The 19,665-nt window shown below is 40.2% G+C and overlaps 1 protein-coding gene across 16 annotated transcripts in view; it reads right to left on the bottom strand.

Moving 5' to 3' along the window:
• The window catches only part of CEP162 (centrosomal protein 162), a 78,723-nt gene that overhangs the window by 20,215 nt on the left and 38,843 nt on the right, over positions 1-19,665 (bottom strand). For all 16 annotated transcript variants that reach the window (XR_010599519.1, XR_006176173.2, XM_065588157.1 and 13 more), the window contains 8 exons: positions 19,118-19,266; positions 15,695-15,922; positions 13,888-14,025; positions 10,817-10,929; positions 7,746-7,851; positions 5,751-5,877; positions 5,275-5,438; positions 3,415-3,519 (listed from right to left, as the gene is read on the bottom strand). Coding sequence is in view for 14 of the 16 variants with exons in the window: in XM_065588157.1 (XP_065444229.1) it covers positions 3,415-3,519; positions 5,275-5,438; positions 5,751-5,877; positions 7,746-7,851; positions 10,817-10,929; positions 13,888-14,025; positions 15,695-15,922; positions 19,118-19,266 (1,130 nt within the window). In the remaining 2 variants the exon portion in view is untranslated. The remainder of the gene's footprint in view (positions 1-3,414; positions 3,520-5,274; positions 5,439-5,750; positions 5,878-7,745; positions 7,852-10,816; positions 10,930-13,887; positions 14,026-15,694; positions 15,923-19,117; positions 19,267-19,665) is intronic.

The raw sequence follows: 19,665 nt of genomic DNA on the forward strand, positions 1-19,665 counted from the left end.
CTTCTGTAGAGAAGAAACTGCCAGCTGGTGTGCTGGGACTGCCCTCAAACTGTGCTCTGGATGAAAGTGTTGATATACTTGGTTCTGGTATAGGAGCAGTGGTTGGTACTTGGGGTTAAGCTCCTTCACTAAGGCTAATAGAGGGGTGTCCAGTATGAAAGAGACCAGTAGGTCTTTTGACATCACACAGGACTTTGGTACGGAATACACTGGTACTGAAGATAGATGAGTAGATAACATTGGTACCAGGGAAGACAATGGTACTGGGGTCCTTAGTGGTGAGAGGTTGGGACAGCAGACCCATTTTGGGCCTTGGGCTACTCTGTCTCAGGCTTGAGAAGATTTATGACTTGACCTAGAACTCGTCCACCTGTGGGCTCTTTCCTCCCTCAGTCCCCTGAAATTTTACCAAACAAGGACATTGGATCTTTAGGAGTAGGAACTTCAGGTCCACATGTGGAGCACTTTTAGATGATGGGTGCTCAGAGGTTTGTGCCCCAGACATCCCAGGATCTGAAGCGGGATGCATTATCCTCTCCAAAAGGAACATTTTCCAACAGGACTCCCTAGCTTTCTGGGTTCTCCTAGAAACTGATTTACAGAAGGCACATCTCTCTCCTTCTAATGTGCTCCTCACTCAAACACAACTAGTACTTAGTATGCAAGCAACTGAATCATTAAGAGAAAGTCTGGCCTCACAAAAAGGGCAATTTTTAAAGCCTGGAGATTTATGTTCAGTCACAGGGTATTGTCATCACTAAAAAGTTTACATCAGCACCTGGGTCTGAGCACCCCAGTTAGCCCAGCATGGCTGTGAACAGCCACACTAAAGCCATATCTGAATTACCATGTCCTCAGTGGTGCTTCACTCACTCAGGTAAGTTGCTATGACTTCTGGACGCATATTGCATAGTTCTTTGTGCTTCAGTAAACTGAGCTACTCTCCAATTCTTTCTCAGTGAATTGTGGGAGAACTTGACTATCCTCTGGGCACAAAGGGGGGATTCTGAGAAGGCACTAGAGGAGTATCAGAACTTGAGTGGTCTAGCTGGTGTCCTCATTACAAAGTGGGCAGGTTCCCAGACCAAGTGAAAGCAGCACCCAAGCTCCAGCCTAGTGGTTCCAAACCAGGGGTATATGTACCACTGGGAGCACGCAAGTGTTCCAGGGGGTACATCAATTCATCTCGACATTTCCTAGTTTACAACAGGCTACATAAAAAGCACTAGTGAAGTCTGAAGCACCTGGCATTGGCCACTGCCGGAAGACAGGATACTGGACTAGATGGATCACTGGTCACACCCAGTATGGCTATTCTTAAGTCAGTACAAACTAAAATTTCATACAGACAATGACTTGTTTATGCTGCTCTATATACTATACACTGAAATGCAAGTACAATATTTATATTCCAGTTGATTTATTTTAAAATTATATGGTAAAAATGAGAATATTACTGAAAAATGGCTCAGTGTGTTGTGATACTTTTGTATGTTTGTGTCTGATTTTGTAAGCAACTGGTTTTTAAGCTAAGTGAAACTTGGGGTATGAAAGATAATCAGACTTCTGAAAGAGATACAGTAGTCTGAAAAGGTTGAGAGCCACTTCTAGCCTATTCCCCTATCTATTCCCCTATCTAGGCCAGACAGATTGGGTTTAAAGCACCATCAAATGCAGGTAAATGTATTTTGTGTGTGGACAAAAAGGGATAACACCGAAGTAAGAACCTAAAGGCATGTCTGCATTAGTGAGCTTACAGTGGCACAGCTGCACTGGTACAGCTGTGCTGCTGTAAGATCACTTGTGTAGCTCCTCTATACCGGCGGGAGAGAGCTCTCCTGTCAACATAATAAAACCACCTCCACGAGCAGTTGTAGCTATGTCGGTGGGAGAGCTTCTCCCACGGACACAGCACTTCTGTCACTCGGGGGGAGGAGGGGAATTTTTCATGCCCCTGAGCGACATAAGTTATACCAACAAAAGTGGTAGTATAAACATGGCCTAAGTTAACTCTGCAGTGAAGAGATAGTCTTGGTACCTGGATAAGCCACTAGCCCTGAGGCAAAAACAACCACCAAGTTTCCTTCTAAAGGGAAGAAAGGAAACACTATACAAAATCTCTAACATTAATTATTAACTATTAAGTACCTATCTATAACTAACTATTTACATAAGAAGAGGTCACATGAACACTGCAAATTCCAAATTGTAGCCAGATAAGGAATTGCCAAAGTTGGGCTCTGCCCTACCCCTTTATGCCTTCAGTTGGTGGCATAAGGACACACAGGGTACAAACAGTGGCTACCAGCAGACACTGTGGGGCACTGGTTCCATGTACACCATCAGTGGAATATATACAGAGAAGCAGTTGAAGGAAAACATTTCACAGACATTACCACCAGTATACTTTCAACCCTTAACATTTATATCTAGAGGAAAATGCTACAGGATAAATTTTCATTAAAAAAATATAATTACATTTCTGTGATCAACAGTCAGACATTGATCATATAAAAAAAGCAGTTTCCTGGATTTTGAATTAAAAATCTCTTATTTCTTACTTTATTATCATTCATTTAAAAAAGATGAAGGTGGCAATTTGCTGGGGGAAGATTTGTAAAGAGGACACAAGGGCTTTTATTGGAATGTTTAAAAAGTTATAGAGGTACATGTGCACGCAGGCATGCACCACCACCCCACCCCAACACAAGAACAGGGATTTGTTTTAGATTCTGAAATATTCAGCTGCATTGTGGGTTTAGTAGTTTGATTTAAACAATCTTTTCCTAGGATGCCTTCTGATTTAAATGGGTTATTCTTTATACTCCGATTATTTTAGATAGAGAAGGACACTACTTCAGTGCACCCTCCATTTGCTTTTTGATGCTTTGGAATTTCAGGGCCATATAAAACAAAATATTCATGGCTTTCTGGGCTCTTTTTCCTTTTCTCTCCTGTCCTATTCGCCAACTAATACTTGATTCTACCGTGATCTCAATGTTAGTCATATGATATCCAAATCATTCTCCGAGCAACAGACTAATGCCATTATTATTTCACTGTAGGCCCCAGAACTTTCATCCTGGATGTGAGGGGAAGAAAATATTCAAACAAAAACTTTACACATGGAAATAAGAATTCAGAAATGTACTGATAAAGTTAGTTGCTGCTTGAAATACTATTACTTTTAGGGTTTGTCCCATCATGAGAACACTTTCTCATAAATGAATTAATATTTGTAATGTCAAGATAAGACAGTTCCATAAGGACAAAAAATGTTTACTTTATTATGGGACTTTTCCAATACCGCATAGTTTAATCTTGATATTTCTGCCAAGATCTCTCAACAGCAATTAACATTATTGCATTTTTCACAAGCTATGAAACACTGAGAAAAGTAATGTTATTACATACTTGTCGCTCAAGATCTTGAATTTTTTTTGCATCTGCCGCTCTGTCCTTTAAACGTTTCTTCTGTTGCACAGACTGATTCCCAGCTTCAGTTCTGAGATTATCAACCTATCCAGCATATTCAGTGGTACATTACAAAAAGTATATGCAACTTCATTAGCACAGTTGAAAATATTTGTAATTATTTCAAATTAACTATAATGAAAGAGTTCCATATTTGAACAAGACTAGTGCAGAAGTTTATCCTAGTTATCAGTATGGTTTGTCTGATAGAAGTCTATGGGCTATGTTCTCATGGTGGGCTATGGCCTCTTTGTGCCAGATAGGGGTAACGGAACTGTAACCTAGCTGCAGAGATCTAGCAGAGAATTCCCTTATGAAGGGAACTCCCTGCAAGCAAATCTCTGCCAGGTCTGTGTCCTGAGCCTCTGCCCCCCACTCTCTTGACATGGTAGGATGGGGAGGTGGGATGGTAGAGCTAAGCTATGTCTTCCACTGATGTATGATCAGTTAAGGGCACAATTTAAGCATCCACAACTTTGCATTCAGTGATGCAATTTAGAGATGCCCAGCAGCAGCTCTAAATTATATCTAAGATGAGCTGGCCCTGAGGTTCAGGGAGCCAGAACCAGGTACCTTTTTCTTCCATGACAAAGCAAAGCTCTGTCACAGGAGAAAATTTGGCCATCAAGGTTCAAGTCTAATATCTGGAGCTCCCACCTAATATTAATATTGCAATGTATTGCTAAAGAGATATTGGATTGTTACATGAACACACATTCCCATTATCTACTGCATCAGTAGTGGATGTTATTTTAAAAACATGGGTAATAACGCTTCATTGTAAAGTTTAACCTTTGATACACAAAACTGTTCACCCGATTGAGAGAGCAATCTCATGGTGTTTCTCAAACCTATGAAAATGAGCCTACCTTGAGGAATATGAAACCAGTCATGACAGCTCCTCCCCACCCACCATGTGTTGTTAAAGGCCTACATAGATCTTAATTTACATACTTGCAACCTCTTCCCACACTTTGGGATGTTTATCATACAATACTTCCTCTGTTTTCTACATGCATTCATAAGCTGGGAAAGAGTATCACTGGCATCTGAATTAGCATCCATTGACATAAATGGGGTAGTTCACACTCACAGAAATTGTGAGCTATAGCCCACGAAAGCTTATGCTGAAATAAATTTGTTAGTCTCTAAGGTGCCACAAGTACTCCAGTTCTTTTTGCAGATACAGACTAACACGGCTGCTACTTTGTAACCAGACATTGTTTCAGGTCCTCTGCATTGGTTTAACTTGTTTCATGTTTCGAATGGTTTTCTTTTCAACCATTACAGCTAGAGATTTATTTTTCTTTCAAGAAAATAAAGCTTCCTCTGACTCTGGAGAATGATTCAGAAGCCTGTCTATGTCCCCTACAGCTATTTCCTTCAGCCTCTGAGGCATGCATGCCACGCACTTTGGGATAACACTACTTTAACCACTACAGCATGGTATGTTTTTTAAATGTTAGTGTAATAACGTAACTGCTACCTGGTAGTCTTAGTCAATAGATTTGCATGGCCTAAAGAACTATCAATTTAGAATTATTTCCAGAAATGCCATTGAAGTGCCAAATGCAAATAAAAACAGCTTTAAGCTCTCACACATCTAAATTCTCCATTTCATACATAATAAATGTACATTCTGCATATCAGGCCCTCAGTATTTAAGTAAAATTTTGATGTATTCCGTTACTGCATTTAGAATATGATAGATAACATATACTAAAGAACCAAGTTGCATTCTATGGACACTATTTCTATAAATACTAATTCACAAAATAAACCTTGAACTGTTGTGATCACCTGTAGTTTCAATTTCTCAATTTCTTCTTTTGCATCTTTAAGACGAATTGCATCTCTATCCAAAAGCTCCTGATTTTCTGCATACCACTGCAGTCTCTTTTTCAAAAGACTGATTTCCTGTTTGTATGATTCTTCTATAATCTTTATCTCATAAGATTTTTCACCTAGAAGGCAAAAATTCTTGATTTAATATACTCCTCTTAGATATCTGCAACAAAGCTACCAGTCAGATATTGCATCATTCTCAGATACATTTCAGCACTTTGCCATTACTTTTTCTTTACTAAAATTTAAAGGTGTGACTCAAATTAAGTTTTCAAATATAAGAGCATTTCAAAAGCCTTTATATCACATTTATTTAAGCCCTTCTGTATTACAAATAATTAAGTTTTATACATTTATTTAATGAAACAAAGGTAAGGAGCAATTATCCAATTATTAATTGGAATGAGAGCCTCCACAAATGAGTACTTTACCTGAAGTAGAAACAATTTGGGCTCTTGCCAAATCTCTCTCTCTCCTCATTTGTCCCAAATCTACTTCAAGAGCTTGTTTGTCTTGCTTAAGCTGTTTTATCTCTTCCAGCAATTTGGCTTCTTCCTTCTTAATTTTCACAGAAAACATGTAAAGAAAAATAAACCCACAGAACATATGTTTTATACCAAAAAAAAAAAAAAAAAAAAAGTAACAGGTGTTTTTCCATCATAAGATGAATCACAGCTGTTGCACTGGTCCCTTAGCAGCCAATGTGATTGTCTATGTTGGATAGTATCCTTTCTACGATGCAGGAAGACTATATGAAGTTAGTCACACAATACAGGCTGAATCTGAGGTCTCTTATAACATAACAGGCTCTTATTAAATCAGTCTTAGAAGCCAAACAATCCAGATTCAGTTTGTAAGTAGACCACAGTTAAAGAAAAAACTCTTTTAGTCTAGGCACAATGGAAAAATTTAAGTTTACATTTATCAAGAACATAAACCCATTCCCAAACTTTAGTCTAGTTCATTTGTATCAGTGAGCACTAACCTTTAGCCTTACTCTGGCTATGCCTTCTTGGAGCCCTTTCAAACCAACAATTTGCTTCTAGGTCTCCTGCTTTCCCAAGTCCAAAGGGAAACAAATGAGAAGGAAGGTTTCTCAGAAATCCACACGCCGCCTTGTGAGATCTATGCACACTTACTGGCTGGATATGGTTCTTTCTACAACCTACTGGTTTTCTTCCAAGATGCCAGGTCTTTCCCTTTGAGTGAGATGTGGCCTCACACACTGACTACCTGACAGAGAGACTCATTCCCTCCTTTGCTTTGAGAAAGTGACAATCTTCCTGCCTCACCTTCTCCATATTTAAAATGGGAGATCTGCCCTCATTCCAGTATACTGTCGATTACACGAATCGCATGGGGGACATGGATTTTATTCAGATAATGGAGAGTATGGATAATCGAGAGAACAGGAGTGGCAGTGCAGGGAGCTCTCTGCAGCACTGCTGTCATGGCCTTGCTCGCTCACCCCCTCCCAGGGCTGCAGAGGGCTTCCTGGGCTGCTCTTTCTGCCTTCTTGATTATTGCAGGCACAAGATGTCAGGGATGCAGGGGCATTGTGGTCCTGGCAGAGCACAGCAGAGAACCCCAGCTGGGACTAGGCTCTGCCCTGTCGGGACCACAGCTGTCCTGTGGCTGTGCAGGGAGCTCTCTGCATCTCTGCTGTCACGGCCCCACTCCCATGACAGCAGGACTGCAGAAGGCTTCCTGCGCTGCTGCAGGAGTTATTTAGCAGCAGGATGGACTCCCTTCTGGCCAGAGGTCTCTGCTGTATTGGTGGACAAGGAAGGGATAAAGCAAAGGTTCAAATAATAGGATTTTGGAAAATCCAGAGGGTATCCGGTGTCTATAAATTTATTTTCTCAGAGATGACATCTTTGGCTACCTACCTATCACAAGAGCAAAAACTCTTCCCTTGCAGAATATAGAAACGGTTCAAAATTCTGAACTGGCAAAGGCACCCTTAAGGATCTGCCCACCAGCTATCATCTAGAACCCAACTGAAAAACACTCCTTAAACACTACACTAAACTTGCCTGAGACTAACATGTGTTCTTTATCGGTGTCTCAACTAAATGTGCACCTGTAAATGTCAGCATATCACCCTGCTGGCTGCCATCATTCTCATAGAACATTTCAGAATAACCACTGAAGCCCCACAAGAGATGACAGTGGCTAAAGGCATCTTTGGAGGCTAGTTTTGTGGGTTCAATTGATTATTCATTCATGCTATTTTCAAGTACTAAAACAAGACAGGTTTTTAATAAATACTATAAATGGTACATCATTTTAATATACAGAAATATGCTACAAAATTTCCAATTTTACTTTACACAATAAGTCTATGGTATCAATGGATATATTTATTTTACATGGAGGTTAATATTTAAACAGGCATAAACTTCTGGAACAAAAAATCCACTTACCTGTGCTACTCGAAGTTCTGAAATCAGTTCTGTGAAACTCTGGTTTCTTGATGGCTTAGAATCCTGCTCTAATCGTGACAGGAAGTTATTTTTATCCATCTGTTCTCTAATGTAACAATGACAAAAGACAATGTTATGCAGTTTGGTGATTTTATGTAACTTTCTCTTCATTAACACGTTCAGTGGTTTCCATCTGAATGGATCATCTCTACAAATTCAGGCAAATATTTCTTTTAGAGCATTAAAAAAAAAAAAAAGAAGAATAAGCATTGAAATAAATAGGTAAAACACAAAGCCCAAAATTACTCCTGGGATATCAGACACCAACCCATCCATCTTCATAAATGCTAACTTGATGATTGTGATGCTGTGTATAATAAAGATGACCATTTTTATTATTGTTGCTACCACTGTTATACAATTGCAACAAATCCTGTACAAAAAATGCCATGTGAGATGTCAATGGAAAAGTTAAGATTTTCTAAGTATGGTTATCTTGTTTACATGCATGTATCATATCTTTGTATCTGAATTTATGAAGACTGGCTACGTACCTACATCTTACACATGTGTTGTATTCCTGGGTGTCACTCCCCAGATAGAATTTACATTAGGGCTAGACAGCTGTGTGTTGATGGCCTATCAAGGACATTCTGCTCTCACAATGGACCACTGAAGAAACTCATCCTGTCCAGATGGCTCTTCCTGAGGATGCCTCAGACAGCAAGGAGTCAATGACCACACCCTGGTGATTCCGTAAAACATGTAAGGGCATGTGATATGCTCATATGACCCTGGGCTCCATCTTGGGCCAGTAATTTTCCACATACAGGTGCTGTGGGCTTTGTTTGGGACTTCCATTCACATGGCAAAAGAAATAAAAGACCTCTGAGACACCTCCATGTTGCCTCTTTTCTGCTCTAATTCTCTGGACTGTGGATTTACAACTAAAAGGAGCCTTTTGAACTATGAACTGAGGACCTTCCAATCTTTTGGAAGTTTCTAGAGAGACTTTACACGCCAGCAGTCTATTCATCACTGCTACATACTGATATAAGGACTTGGCAATCATTTGTATGTGTATGATTTATTAACCATTTATAACACCCTTCTTTTCTTTTATTAATAAACCTTTAGTTAGTTTACTAAGGATTGGCTGACAGCGCGATATTTGGGTAAGATCTGAAATTTATAGTGACCTGGGATGTGTCTCTGATCCATTGGGATTAGGAAGAACCTCACATATGGTGAAATGGGGTTTCAATAACCTCTCACTATATTAGACTGGATTGACTGGACGGGAACCAAGGGCTGGAATGCCTAAAGGGGACTGTGTTTGGCTTCTGGTTAACCAGTGTGGTACTGCAGAAGTTCTTTTGTTACTGGTTTGGTGAATCTAATTATAGAGTTAACCACCAGTTTTTGAGGGACTGTCTGGTCTATTTCTTGCAGTCTGCCCTGAGTGTGGTATTCTCAGTGTGGCCCATCCCAGGCACCAGTCACAATGATAATTGCAAAGATTTTAAATAAAACAGAAGATGATAACAAGTCATTATATGATCAAAATCAGTAAAGGTGACATCTACCCCTTTCCGGCACAAGCCACTATGTCTACACTGCTATAAAAAAAACAAACCAAAAAAAAACCAAACAAAAAAAATCCACTGCAGTAGTGAGTCTCAGAGCCCGGGTCAACAGACTTGGGCTCATACTAAATAAAGCCATGTAGATGTTCCCGCCTGGGTTGGAGCTCAAGTTCTGAAATCCACCCCTCCTCCCAAGTTTGAGACCTTGAGCTCCAACTGAAGCAGGAATGTCTACACAGCTATTGGCAGCGCTTCAGCATGAACCCAAGTCTGGAGACCTGGACTCCCAAGACTCGGTGATGTGTTATTTTTTTTTGGCAGCCATAAACTCCAAGTAAGCAATCTTTGCTTAGGAAAACTACATGCAAGTCTGGGGATAGAATCTACTCCCCATGAATTAAGCTCAGCTGTGAGCTCCTATACAAAGATTTATAAATACTGGATTTGCATGGTTGCTGACCCTCTATCTGTTACAGACACAGATCCCAGTTTTACAGAGGGGGAGATTCCCCCTATATAACCACGGCTCAGGCACTCATCCCTCAGCACAGTGATTCCTTTGTACTGGGGCCTTCCGTGACCTGAGCTGCTTGGTGAATTTCATCTTATGAGAATACTTATGCATAATAATAATAATCAAACACATTTTAACATGGCAAATAAAATTATACTACAAAAAGGCATGCTCTCCCCCAGGCCTTCACTTAATTCTGTGTATGAACAAACATTCACTCTTGAGATTTAGAATACAAGCATCTAAGCTACAAGCCCTATTTATCCAGTAGATCTCTAAGAGAAAAGGGAAGGGTAAGAACCAAATTTGGACACTTCTTCCACCCCTCCCAATTTCAGTGGAATAGGAGCTCATCAGTCACCTATCAGCATCTATGACAAAACAAACCGAACAACAGGATATCCGACAGGCTTGCTAGTTCTGTTTTTATGGTTCTGCTTACTGAAGGCTTGTCTACATGGTGACAGGTTTCAGAGTAGCAGCCGTGTTAGTCTGTAACCGCAAAAAGAACAGGAGTACTTGTGGCACCTTAGAGACTAACAAATTTATTAGCGCATAAGCTTTCGTGGACTACAGCCCACTTCTCTGTATGCATCCGAAGAAGTGGGCTGTAGTCCACGAAAGCTTATGCTCTAATAAATTTGTTAGTCTCTAAGGTGCCACAAGTACTCCTGTTCTTTCTACATGGTGAGTTAGTGTATGATATGCTGGTGCAGACTAACTGGCCTGTGCGGACCCTGGTGTGCACTAAAAGTTCTCTAGTGCATGTTAATGTTGTCCCGTTTCAGATAGTGTTATGTTCATGTACAGTAGGAATTTTAAGTGCACACCAGCAAGGTCCACATGGGCCAGTTAGTGCACAAAATACTAGTGTAGACAAACTTATACCTCACTAGTGCAGACTAACACACAAGCCCTCAGACTAACTCTGAATTTACATGTCTTTAGGTTAGAAGTTTAAACATACTCACCTTAAAGACGCTAACTCAGATGTTAAATGTTGATTTTCCTTAAACATCCTTTCCTCATTTTTCTTGTTTTGTATCTGGAGTTCTTTCATTTGCTTGTATAACTTTTCATTTTCCTAAGACAAAAAAGACAAACTTAAACAAATGCAGGTTATTTGAGCACATCTGAATATCAAATAATTTGATCTGGCTCAATAGCATTTTTATTGTAATTTACATGTGTAATTTGCTTCTACCACATTCTTAATACTTAGATTTCATAAAGCAAATACTCTATTACCTTATTCATATAACACAGAGTAAATATAAATTACAGTAATTTATAAAAATACTAGACAACAACAACGATGATAATAATAGGTCATATAATTGTAATCACTGAATACTCACACATAGGCAAACATATTTATGTTGGATGAGACCTTGATGTTTATAACAATTTGTTCTTTGAGCACATCTGAATATCAAATTCTTTTTTATACAGTATGCTCAACTAAATGTAGTACACATTTAGCTGGGATAGTATGGCGCATCCAGGCTTATAACACTCGTTAAAAAATAATGAGTTAATTAAATTTGTAACTGAACTCCTTCGGAGAGAATTGTATATCTCCTGCTCTGTTTTACCCACATTCTGCCATATATTTCATTTTATAGCAGTCTTGGATGATGACCAGCACACGCTGTTAGTTTTAAGAACACTTTCACTATGGATTTGACAAAACGCAAAGAAGGTACCAATGTGAGATTTCTAAAGAGAGTTACAGCACTCAACCTAAGGTTTGAGAATCTGAAGAGCTTTCCAAAATCTGAGAGGGCAAGTGTAGAGCAGGGATGGGCAAACTTTTTGGCCCAAGGGCCACATCTGGGTATGGAAATTGTATGACAGGCGATGAATGCGGGCTCTGGGGTGGGGCCAGAAATGAGTTCAGGGTGCAGGAGGGGGCTGCGGGCTGGAGCAGGGAGTTGGAGTGCGGGGGACGGGGGGGGGGGGGGAAGACTGAGGGCTCCGGCGTGGGGCTGGGGATGTGGGATTGGGGGTGCAGGAGGGTGCTCCGGGCTGGGACCGAGGGGTTGAGGTGCAGGAGGGGGTCAGGGGTGCAAGCTCTGGGCGGCGCTTACCTCAAGCAGCTCCCAGAAGCAGCGGCATGTCACCCCTCTGGCTCCTACAAGATGGTGCAGCCAGGCAGCTCTGCACGCTGCCCTGTCGGCAGGCGCTGCCCCTGAGCTCTCACTGGCTGCAGTTCCCAGACAATGGGAGCTGCGGGGGCGGTGCTTGTGGCGGGGGAAGCGTGCAGAGCCCGTTGGCTGCCCCTATGTGTAGAAGCCAGAGGGGGGACATGCCACTGCTTCTGGGAGCCGCACAAGCCCTAGATCCCGCTCCCCAGCTGGAGCGGAGCAAGCCCCAGACCTCGCTTCCCAGCGGGAGCTCAAGGGATGGATTAAAACGTCTGGAGGGCTGGATGTGGCCCCTGAGCCGTAGTTTGCCCACCCCTGGTGTAGAACATGTTTTCAGAAGTCTTAAAAGAGCAACATTCCAATGTGGAAACTACAGAACCCGAACCACCGAAAAAGAAAATCAACCTTCTACTGGTGGCATCTGACTCATGAAAATGAACATGAGTCAGTCCACACTGCTCTGGATCATTACCAAGCAGAACCCGTCGGCAGCATGGACGCATGTCCTCCGGAATGGTGGTTGAAGCATGAAGGAACATATGAATCTTTAACGCATCTGGCATGTAAATATCTTATGACACCAGCTACACTAGTGCCATGAGAAAGCCTGTTCTCACTTTAAGGTGACATTATAAACAAGAAGTGGGCAGAATTATCTCCTGAAAATGTAAACAAACTTGTTTGTCTGAACAACTGTCTGAACAAGAGGTAGGATTGAGTGGACTTGTAGGCTCTAAAGTATTACATTGTTTTGTTTTTGAGTGCAGTTATGTAACAAAAAAAAATCTTACATTTGTAACTTGCACTTTCATGATAAAGAGATTGCACTACAGTACTTGTATGAGTTGAATTGAAAAATACAATTTCTTTTGTTTTTTTACAGATTACAATATTTGTAATAAAAAATATAAAGTGAGCACTGTATATTTTGTATTCTGTGTTGTAACTGAAATCAATATATTTGAAAATGTAGAAAACATCCAAAAATATTTAAATAAATGGTATTCTATTACTGTTTAACAGAGAGATTAATTGTGCGATTAATCACAATTAATTTTTTTAATCGCTTGACAGCCCTAGTTCTGAGTCATACCCAATCCCAGAAGAAAAGTTTCAAACGCTGTTCTCTAAGTTTTCTGCCTTTCTACCAGTGCAGTCAGAGACATAAGTTGCACCTCTGGGCTGAGAAGTAGATGGAAAGATGATGCAGATGCATGCTAGCAGAGCCAAGCTTACCTCCATGAGTCTAGTTTTTCTTGGGAAAACAGGTTTTCCACATGTTTTGGGGACGGAAATTTTGATTCTTTATTGGCCAAATTGTATTTTATCTATTAAAGTTTTCAGCGCACAGGTCATATTCCTTTAATGCCAGGGAACACTATATAACTTGGGAAACGCTTACTCAAAACTAGAAAGATATAAGCTTTTTTGAAATGTGTGTAATTTATTCATGCCCTTCAGACCTAAACCTCTACTGCTTTTTAGAAAAAGATATATCTCCCTTCAGTAGAATAGCAGCAACTAGTCAAGGATTTCACCTACGAAAGTTTCATTCTCAAAAGAATCAGTTTAATAATTCACAGCTTTTCCATTTACAAAAGGCCCAAGTAAGGCAGCTTTTGAAATTTTGAAGAAGTAAAGGAAACCCCAGAAAGTTTTATTTGGTAACAATTCAACTAAGTGTTTTTAAGTTAAACACAGATGCATCTTGTATGTGGAGGAGCGCAGGAGCCCTTAATCTCAACTATGGATACAATGACCATGGCAGATGGGAGTCTAACTTAGGTGCTTTAGAAAATCCCATCCTAAAGTTACAAAAACAACATATAGTTTGTCTGATCTTTTTGTTTTTACAGCTAGCTAGAGTTCACACCACCACATTAAAATATCACTACCTGCTGATAACCGTGAAGAAGGTTCTCTTGATCTTGAATTTCCTTTTGGATTTGCTTTAACTTTTCTTCAGTGACTGTCTCTGTTGCCCCAAGGTGAAGCCACTTCTTTTCTTTGCTCAGCTCTTCCATACTATTTACCTTTTAAAATATACAAAGCACACAAAACGTCAATAAAACAATTGTTAGACAAAGTTCTCTGGAGAAAGCTTTGCACTAAGTCAGATGGCATCTATAGTCCTTTTTATAATAAAACACATGGAAACAGAGTACTCTGAGCCTTCAAAAATACCGGTGTCATCATAGAAGCATTATCTGAAAAAGTGAAGCACATGAAAGACTGTAGTAATATGCACAACAGGCCCTGTTCAGTATACGGGCTTGTCTACATGGGGAAAACTTACCAGCAGAACTATACCACTAACTCCCCATGTGGACACTCTTATTAAGAGAGTTCACATGGTATAACTGTAGCAGTATACTTGAATTGATAAAGTTCTGGTGGTAACTTTCCCTGAGAGCCAAGCCTTAAGCATAGTTTTGTGGAAAACACATCAGAAAGTGTATATAATTCTGCTTTTATTTTACCAGAAACTGACATTATATTAAACATTTATTTATAGTTATAGTGTAAGGATTTATAATTGGAATGCTGCTCTGGAATGTGTAATATAGGATACGTATACACCGTACACCACTGGTGGTGGCATGTAGTATACATATAGCTACATGCTGCAGTTAAAAGCACACTGCATCCACACCGCAGCATGTAGCCATAGATATCAGTGAAAGACTCTGGCAGAGGAGAGATAGTGGGGAAAGGCTTCAGCAGCTTCCTGCTGCCAGAGCCTTTCCCCACATCCCCTTCCCCCTCTCCTCCCCAGCCTTTCCCAGTTGCCGGAGTCTTTTCCTGAGGCAAGGAAAGACTCTAGCAGGGGGAAAGGTGAAGCCTTTCCCAGCTACCTCTCCGGTGTCAGAGCTTTTCCCTGCAGCAGGGAATGACTCCAGCAGCAGACAGTTTGCACAGCCTTTCCCTGCTGCCCCCTCACTGTCAGAGTTCTTCCCCACTGGATGAGTTAAAAATAACAGTGTAGAGGCAAGTAGAGGGGGTAAAGTATGTACTCACATACACACACACACACACACACACACACACACACACACACACTCTTCAGGTGTCTTTACTTGTCTAAGCCAGGCCTCACTAGCTCCACTGTTATTTATACCCAGGCTAAGGGGGCTAGAGGGATATGTACTCTACATGCTGCCAAAAGACGCATGCAGCATGCACGTATCCAGAGAGGAATTAGACAGACAACCCCTAAGTAGCAAAGCCTCCATGTAAGAGCCTCTATTCATCTTGTGACTATGTGGCTCAGTGAAGAAAATTGGTAAGTAAATTGTTTGGTTGAGGTGAAAGTCCAAGACCATCTCTTTAAAAAACTTGGGGTGAGGCCTGGTAGAGACTTTGTCCTTATTTAAAAAAAAAGGAAAAATGTGTAGGAGGTCCTACTCTGAGGCTTGCAGATCCCCCATCCTCCTGGCCAACATGGTAGCCACAAGGAGTGAGGGAAGAACATAACTCAGTTTACTCTCTGGAAAAAAAAAAAAAAAAACATCTTTATGATTGATTTCAGATGGAACAGCAACAGTGTGAGTGTGCACCCTGCCCCCACCCCCACCGTTTATTTCCTGTTAATTGGTTCAGAGCAGGAATGACTGAACTAAGAAATACTGAGTGTTGTTTTCAGAAGCAAGTTTAAGCAAGACTTTCCCTTTGTCTGTGGTGGAAGATAATAAGGTATAGTACCTTGGTCTGAAGCACATAGTTTTCTTGACTCTGCTGAAAAAGCTCTTTGTCATGTTGCATTTTCATTTCTACCATCTTATTCTCCATTTCCTTCTCTTTTTGTGAAAATGAATCTTTTAGCTGCTGAATTAAATCATGTGCTGCTTTCAACTTTTCCTCTGCTTCCTTGACTCTTTTTAGCAAATAAAGCTCTCTCGCACAGTTTTTGACAGGGAAAAGTGAGGAATCCTGGTGAAGAAAAATTACCAGAGAAACACTGCATTGAGATCATTAATAATTTATTTTCATTTCAATAAGATGAATTGAAGATTTAAGGTTAGCCAATACTACATCTTCTTTCTTCTGTGAACTATTTCACTCAGCACTATGAAGATATAAAGAGCTGAACAGGAGTGTTAATACAGTTAAGCAAGATTAAGTGTCCAATGCCAGCAGATATCAGGGTGGAGGAGAAAAGAATTGGGAAGGATCTTCACAGGTAAAATATACAATAAAAGTTATAAAATTATTGTCTTTAGGTTTTGGGGGTTTTTTTTTAAGCAAGTCACGTAAAATGCAATTTAAAAGTACTATTTATACTATGGTTCTGGTAAAAAATGGCACCAATTTCAAAGAGCTTCTCCTTGTATGTGTGCCAAATCCTATAATCTTACTTTAGAGATAAAAATGGATTTCTAACTACTTTTACTCTTCTTAAGAGCTAATTCTGATAAGAGCGAATCAGTTGGATTCTAGTCTGACTCACACTTCAGAATGGCTAAATCCCAATAACAAAATAAATATTTCAAGGTGAACAAAGCGGTTAAGGCACCTTTGAGTTGTAGTAGCTCTAGGGCCAGATTTTTCTATTAGCTGCACATACATGCAGTTGCCACCAACTTCAGCAGAAGTTGAACATGAACGGATGATGGGATAATGAGGACCTTTTAATATATTTCAGTACGGTAGGATAAAAAAAGATGTTACTTACCTGTTCTGTAACACTTGCTCTTCAAGTGATTGCACATGTCCATTCCATGTGAGGCATGTGTGCCAAGTGCACTGAAGCCAGGGATTTTTTTTCCTTAGCGGTATCCACGGAGGTAGTGCCTATGCCTGCGTGTACTCCTGGCCCAAGGTACAAAACTTGGAGCCACCCCAACACTTTTCAGTTCCTTTTCAGCACTGGAATCCATAGCAAGCTAGCCTCTGAAGCAGAGGGGAAGGTGGGTGGGGTGTGGAATGGACATCTCGAAAAAACAGAACAGATAAGTCACTGTTTTTCCTTCAGGTGTTTGCACACGTCCATTCCACATTAGGTGACTCCCAAGCAGTTTGAAATGGAGGCAGAACTCAGATCCTGTCTGAAAAGGGATTGTAGAACTGCCTTTCCAAAGCTGGTATCATCCCTAGAAGCTGCAGCAATACCATAATACTTGGTAAACGAACGTGCATGTGTCAGAAATTGGGATATTTTCCCAAAATGCTATTGAAGTTGCTTGAACTCCTATGGAATATTCAGAAATCTTTGAAGGAGCAGTGGCCTCAGGAATCTCATAACACACTGATATGTATGATGTGCTCTAATTGGAAATTCTTTGCAAGGAAACTGCCAGCTCCTTCATTCTGTCTGCAAAGGAGACAAACAGCTGAGGGATGCACAGAATGGCTTAGTTCTGTCGAAGCAGCAGGCCAGGGTTCTATGCATGCCTAAAGAGTGGAGCCTCTATTCATCTTGTGACTATGTAGCTCAGTGAAGAAAATTGGTAAGTAAATTGTTTGGTTGAGGTGAAAGTCTATCATCATCTTTAAAAAACTTGGGGTGAGACCTGGTAGAAACTTTTTTTTTTTTTTTTTAAATAATAAAAGGACAAAGTGTAGGAGGCCCTACTCTGAGGGCCTGCAGATCCCCCATCCTCCTAGCCAACATGGTAGCCACAAGGAAAGCCACTTTGACTGAAAGCGATGTAATCAGGAGCATGCAACCAGTGATTCACAAGGTGGGCCATTAGAAGTAATACTAGATCCAAGTCCCAGGACACAGGCAGTGAGAAGGAACTAAAGGGGGATCAGAGTGTCTCCACCCTATGTACTCTTGGCTGGGATTACAAATAGATGCAAGGCACACAAGCAGCCCTGATCAGTACTGCTATGTGAAAAATCTCTTTCTGCAGTTCACTGGGTGTGCCCACACTTAGTGTGGAATGGATATGTGCAATCACTTGAATTGACAGTTATTCCCAAGGAGGAGTGAACACAAATTTCAGAACCCATGTAAAACTGCAGCACTGGCACACACACACACACACACACACACACACACACGTTTATTTCTAAACTGAAAAAAGTTAATATGGAAATCACCAAGAGGCAAACATGAAGCCCCACAATGCCATTTTTAGTCACTTTTCAGAAAAGAAAAGCACTTTACAATTATTTTTGCTAATATTTTAAAAATATTCTGTTTGTTGTGGCTCTAAGTGTTGCTTCCCATACACTCATTGGAAGCTGTCTCATCCTCCCCGTATGCACAGAGGTGCCAGAGAAGAAGGAAGAGCAGCACTCTGACAAGTAATGAAACATCCTGGAGATATTTAAGAGTAGGTTAGATAAAATGTCTATCAGGGATGGTCTAGACAGTATTTGGTCCTGCCATGAGGGCAGAGGACTGGACTCAATGACCTCTCCTAGAATCTATGAATCCTATGCTCTTTTCTTTGCTTTCAAGATTTCCTTTGGGCTCTTTTATGAGCCTTTTTTCCATCTTGAAAAGAGGTCTCTGAATAGAACCCCAAAAAAATGGTAGCGACCACCCACAGCTACCTGAGCTGCCTTGCTCCATGTCTAGCTTACAGAAAAGCAGGAAGAATCCAGGGATAAATACCAATAAATGCATAAAATTTCCTATAAGGCAAAAATAAATAAATAAATATTGCTTTCTTATTGGCTGCCCACTGCCTGCCTGAATAAAGGAGGAGAAAAACTCTTTGCCATGTTGTCAACCAAGTCATTTTTCTGTTGACATCAGAAGATACTATTATACGCTCTAGTACAATATGCAATACTAATACAAAGACAGACAAATACAGGTACTAACTTACATGCCAAATATAAGTTTTATTTGGAAGTTTTATTTAAATTAAAACCATTTGGTACTGAAATATTAATGTTTAGAAATTAAATAATGTATACCATTTTCACAATAACATTGACATAAAATTACCCAAACAGGCTGATCTGGGAACCTAAAGTGACAATATAACTAGCAATATCTTTTAGAAGAACATCAACATCTGATTAAAGCAAGCTCTTAATGCAAAGTTTCAGCATTTATTGATCCTGTAACAAAAGGTGTAACAAAAAGCCTTAACAAAACTGGTATGCAAATTCTTCATCACAGGTGTTCTAGTTTTGAGCAGTAATAACTTAAAATACTACACTTACATTTTGCGACTGCACACAAGAATCCATTTCCTTAATCTGCTGTCCAAGGGCATTAACAACTGACTGGCCGGACGTAACCATATTGTTGATCTTTTTAGAAGCTGATTCATTTATTGCAGATCTTATTATCTTAGTAGTAAATAATGTGTCTTCATTTTGAGAGGAATAAGCAGAACAGAACAAAATTCAGTGAGTGACAGACTGTGAAGGCACTGTGCTTTCAGGCTATAAAACCAATGAAAATGCTTATTTTCCACTTGTGAACAACACATACTGTATGTACATGCTCTCAAAAAGTCAAGTATATTCATATAATCCACCAGTGCTAAACCTCAAACTTCTGGCTCACAATTCAGGCACTCCATAGTTAAGATTTTCAGTTAATTCAAGAACATCCACAATAAATTATGTGCAATGTTACTGGAGATGGAGTAGCCATCATTTTCTTTATAAAAATTTTTATTCATACTTCAAGAACAATGAGAAGTATAACTGTAATAACCAGAATGCCCTGCAGACCAAAACACCATGATAATTATCCATTAATT

The sequence above is a fragment of the Chrysemys picta genome, chromosome 3 (genome assembly GCF_011386835.1).
Source record: "Chrysemys picta bellii isolate R12L10 chromosome 3, ASM1138683v2, whole genome shotgun sequence".
NCBI classification, from domain to species: Eukaryota; Metazoa; Chordata; order Testudines; family Emydidae; genus Chrysemys; species Chrysemys picta.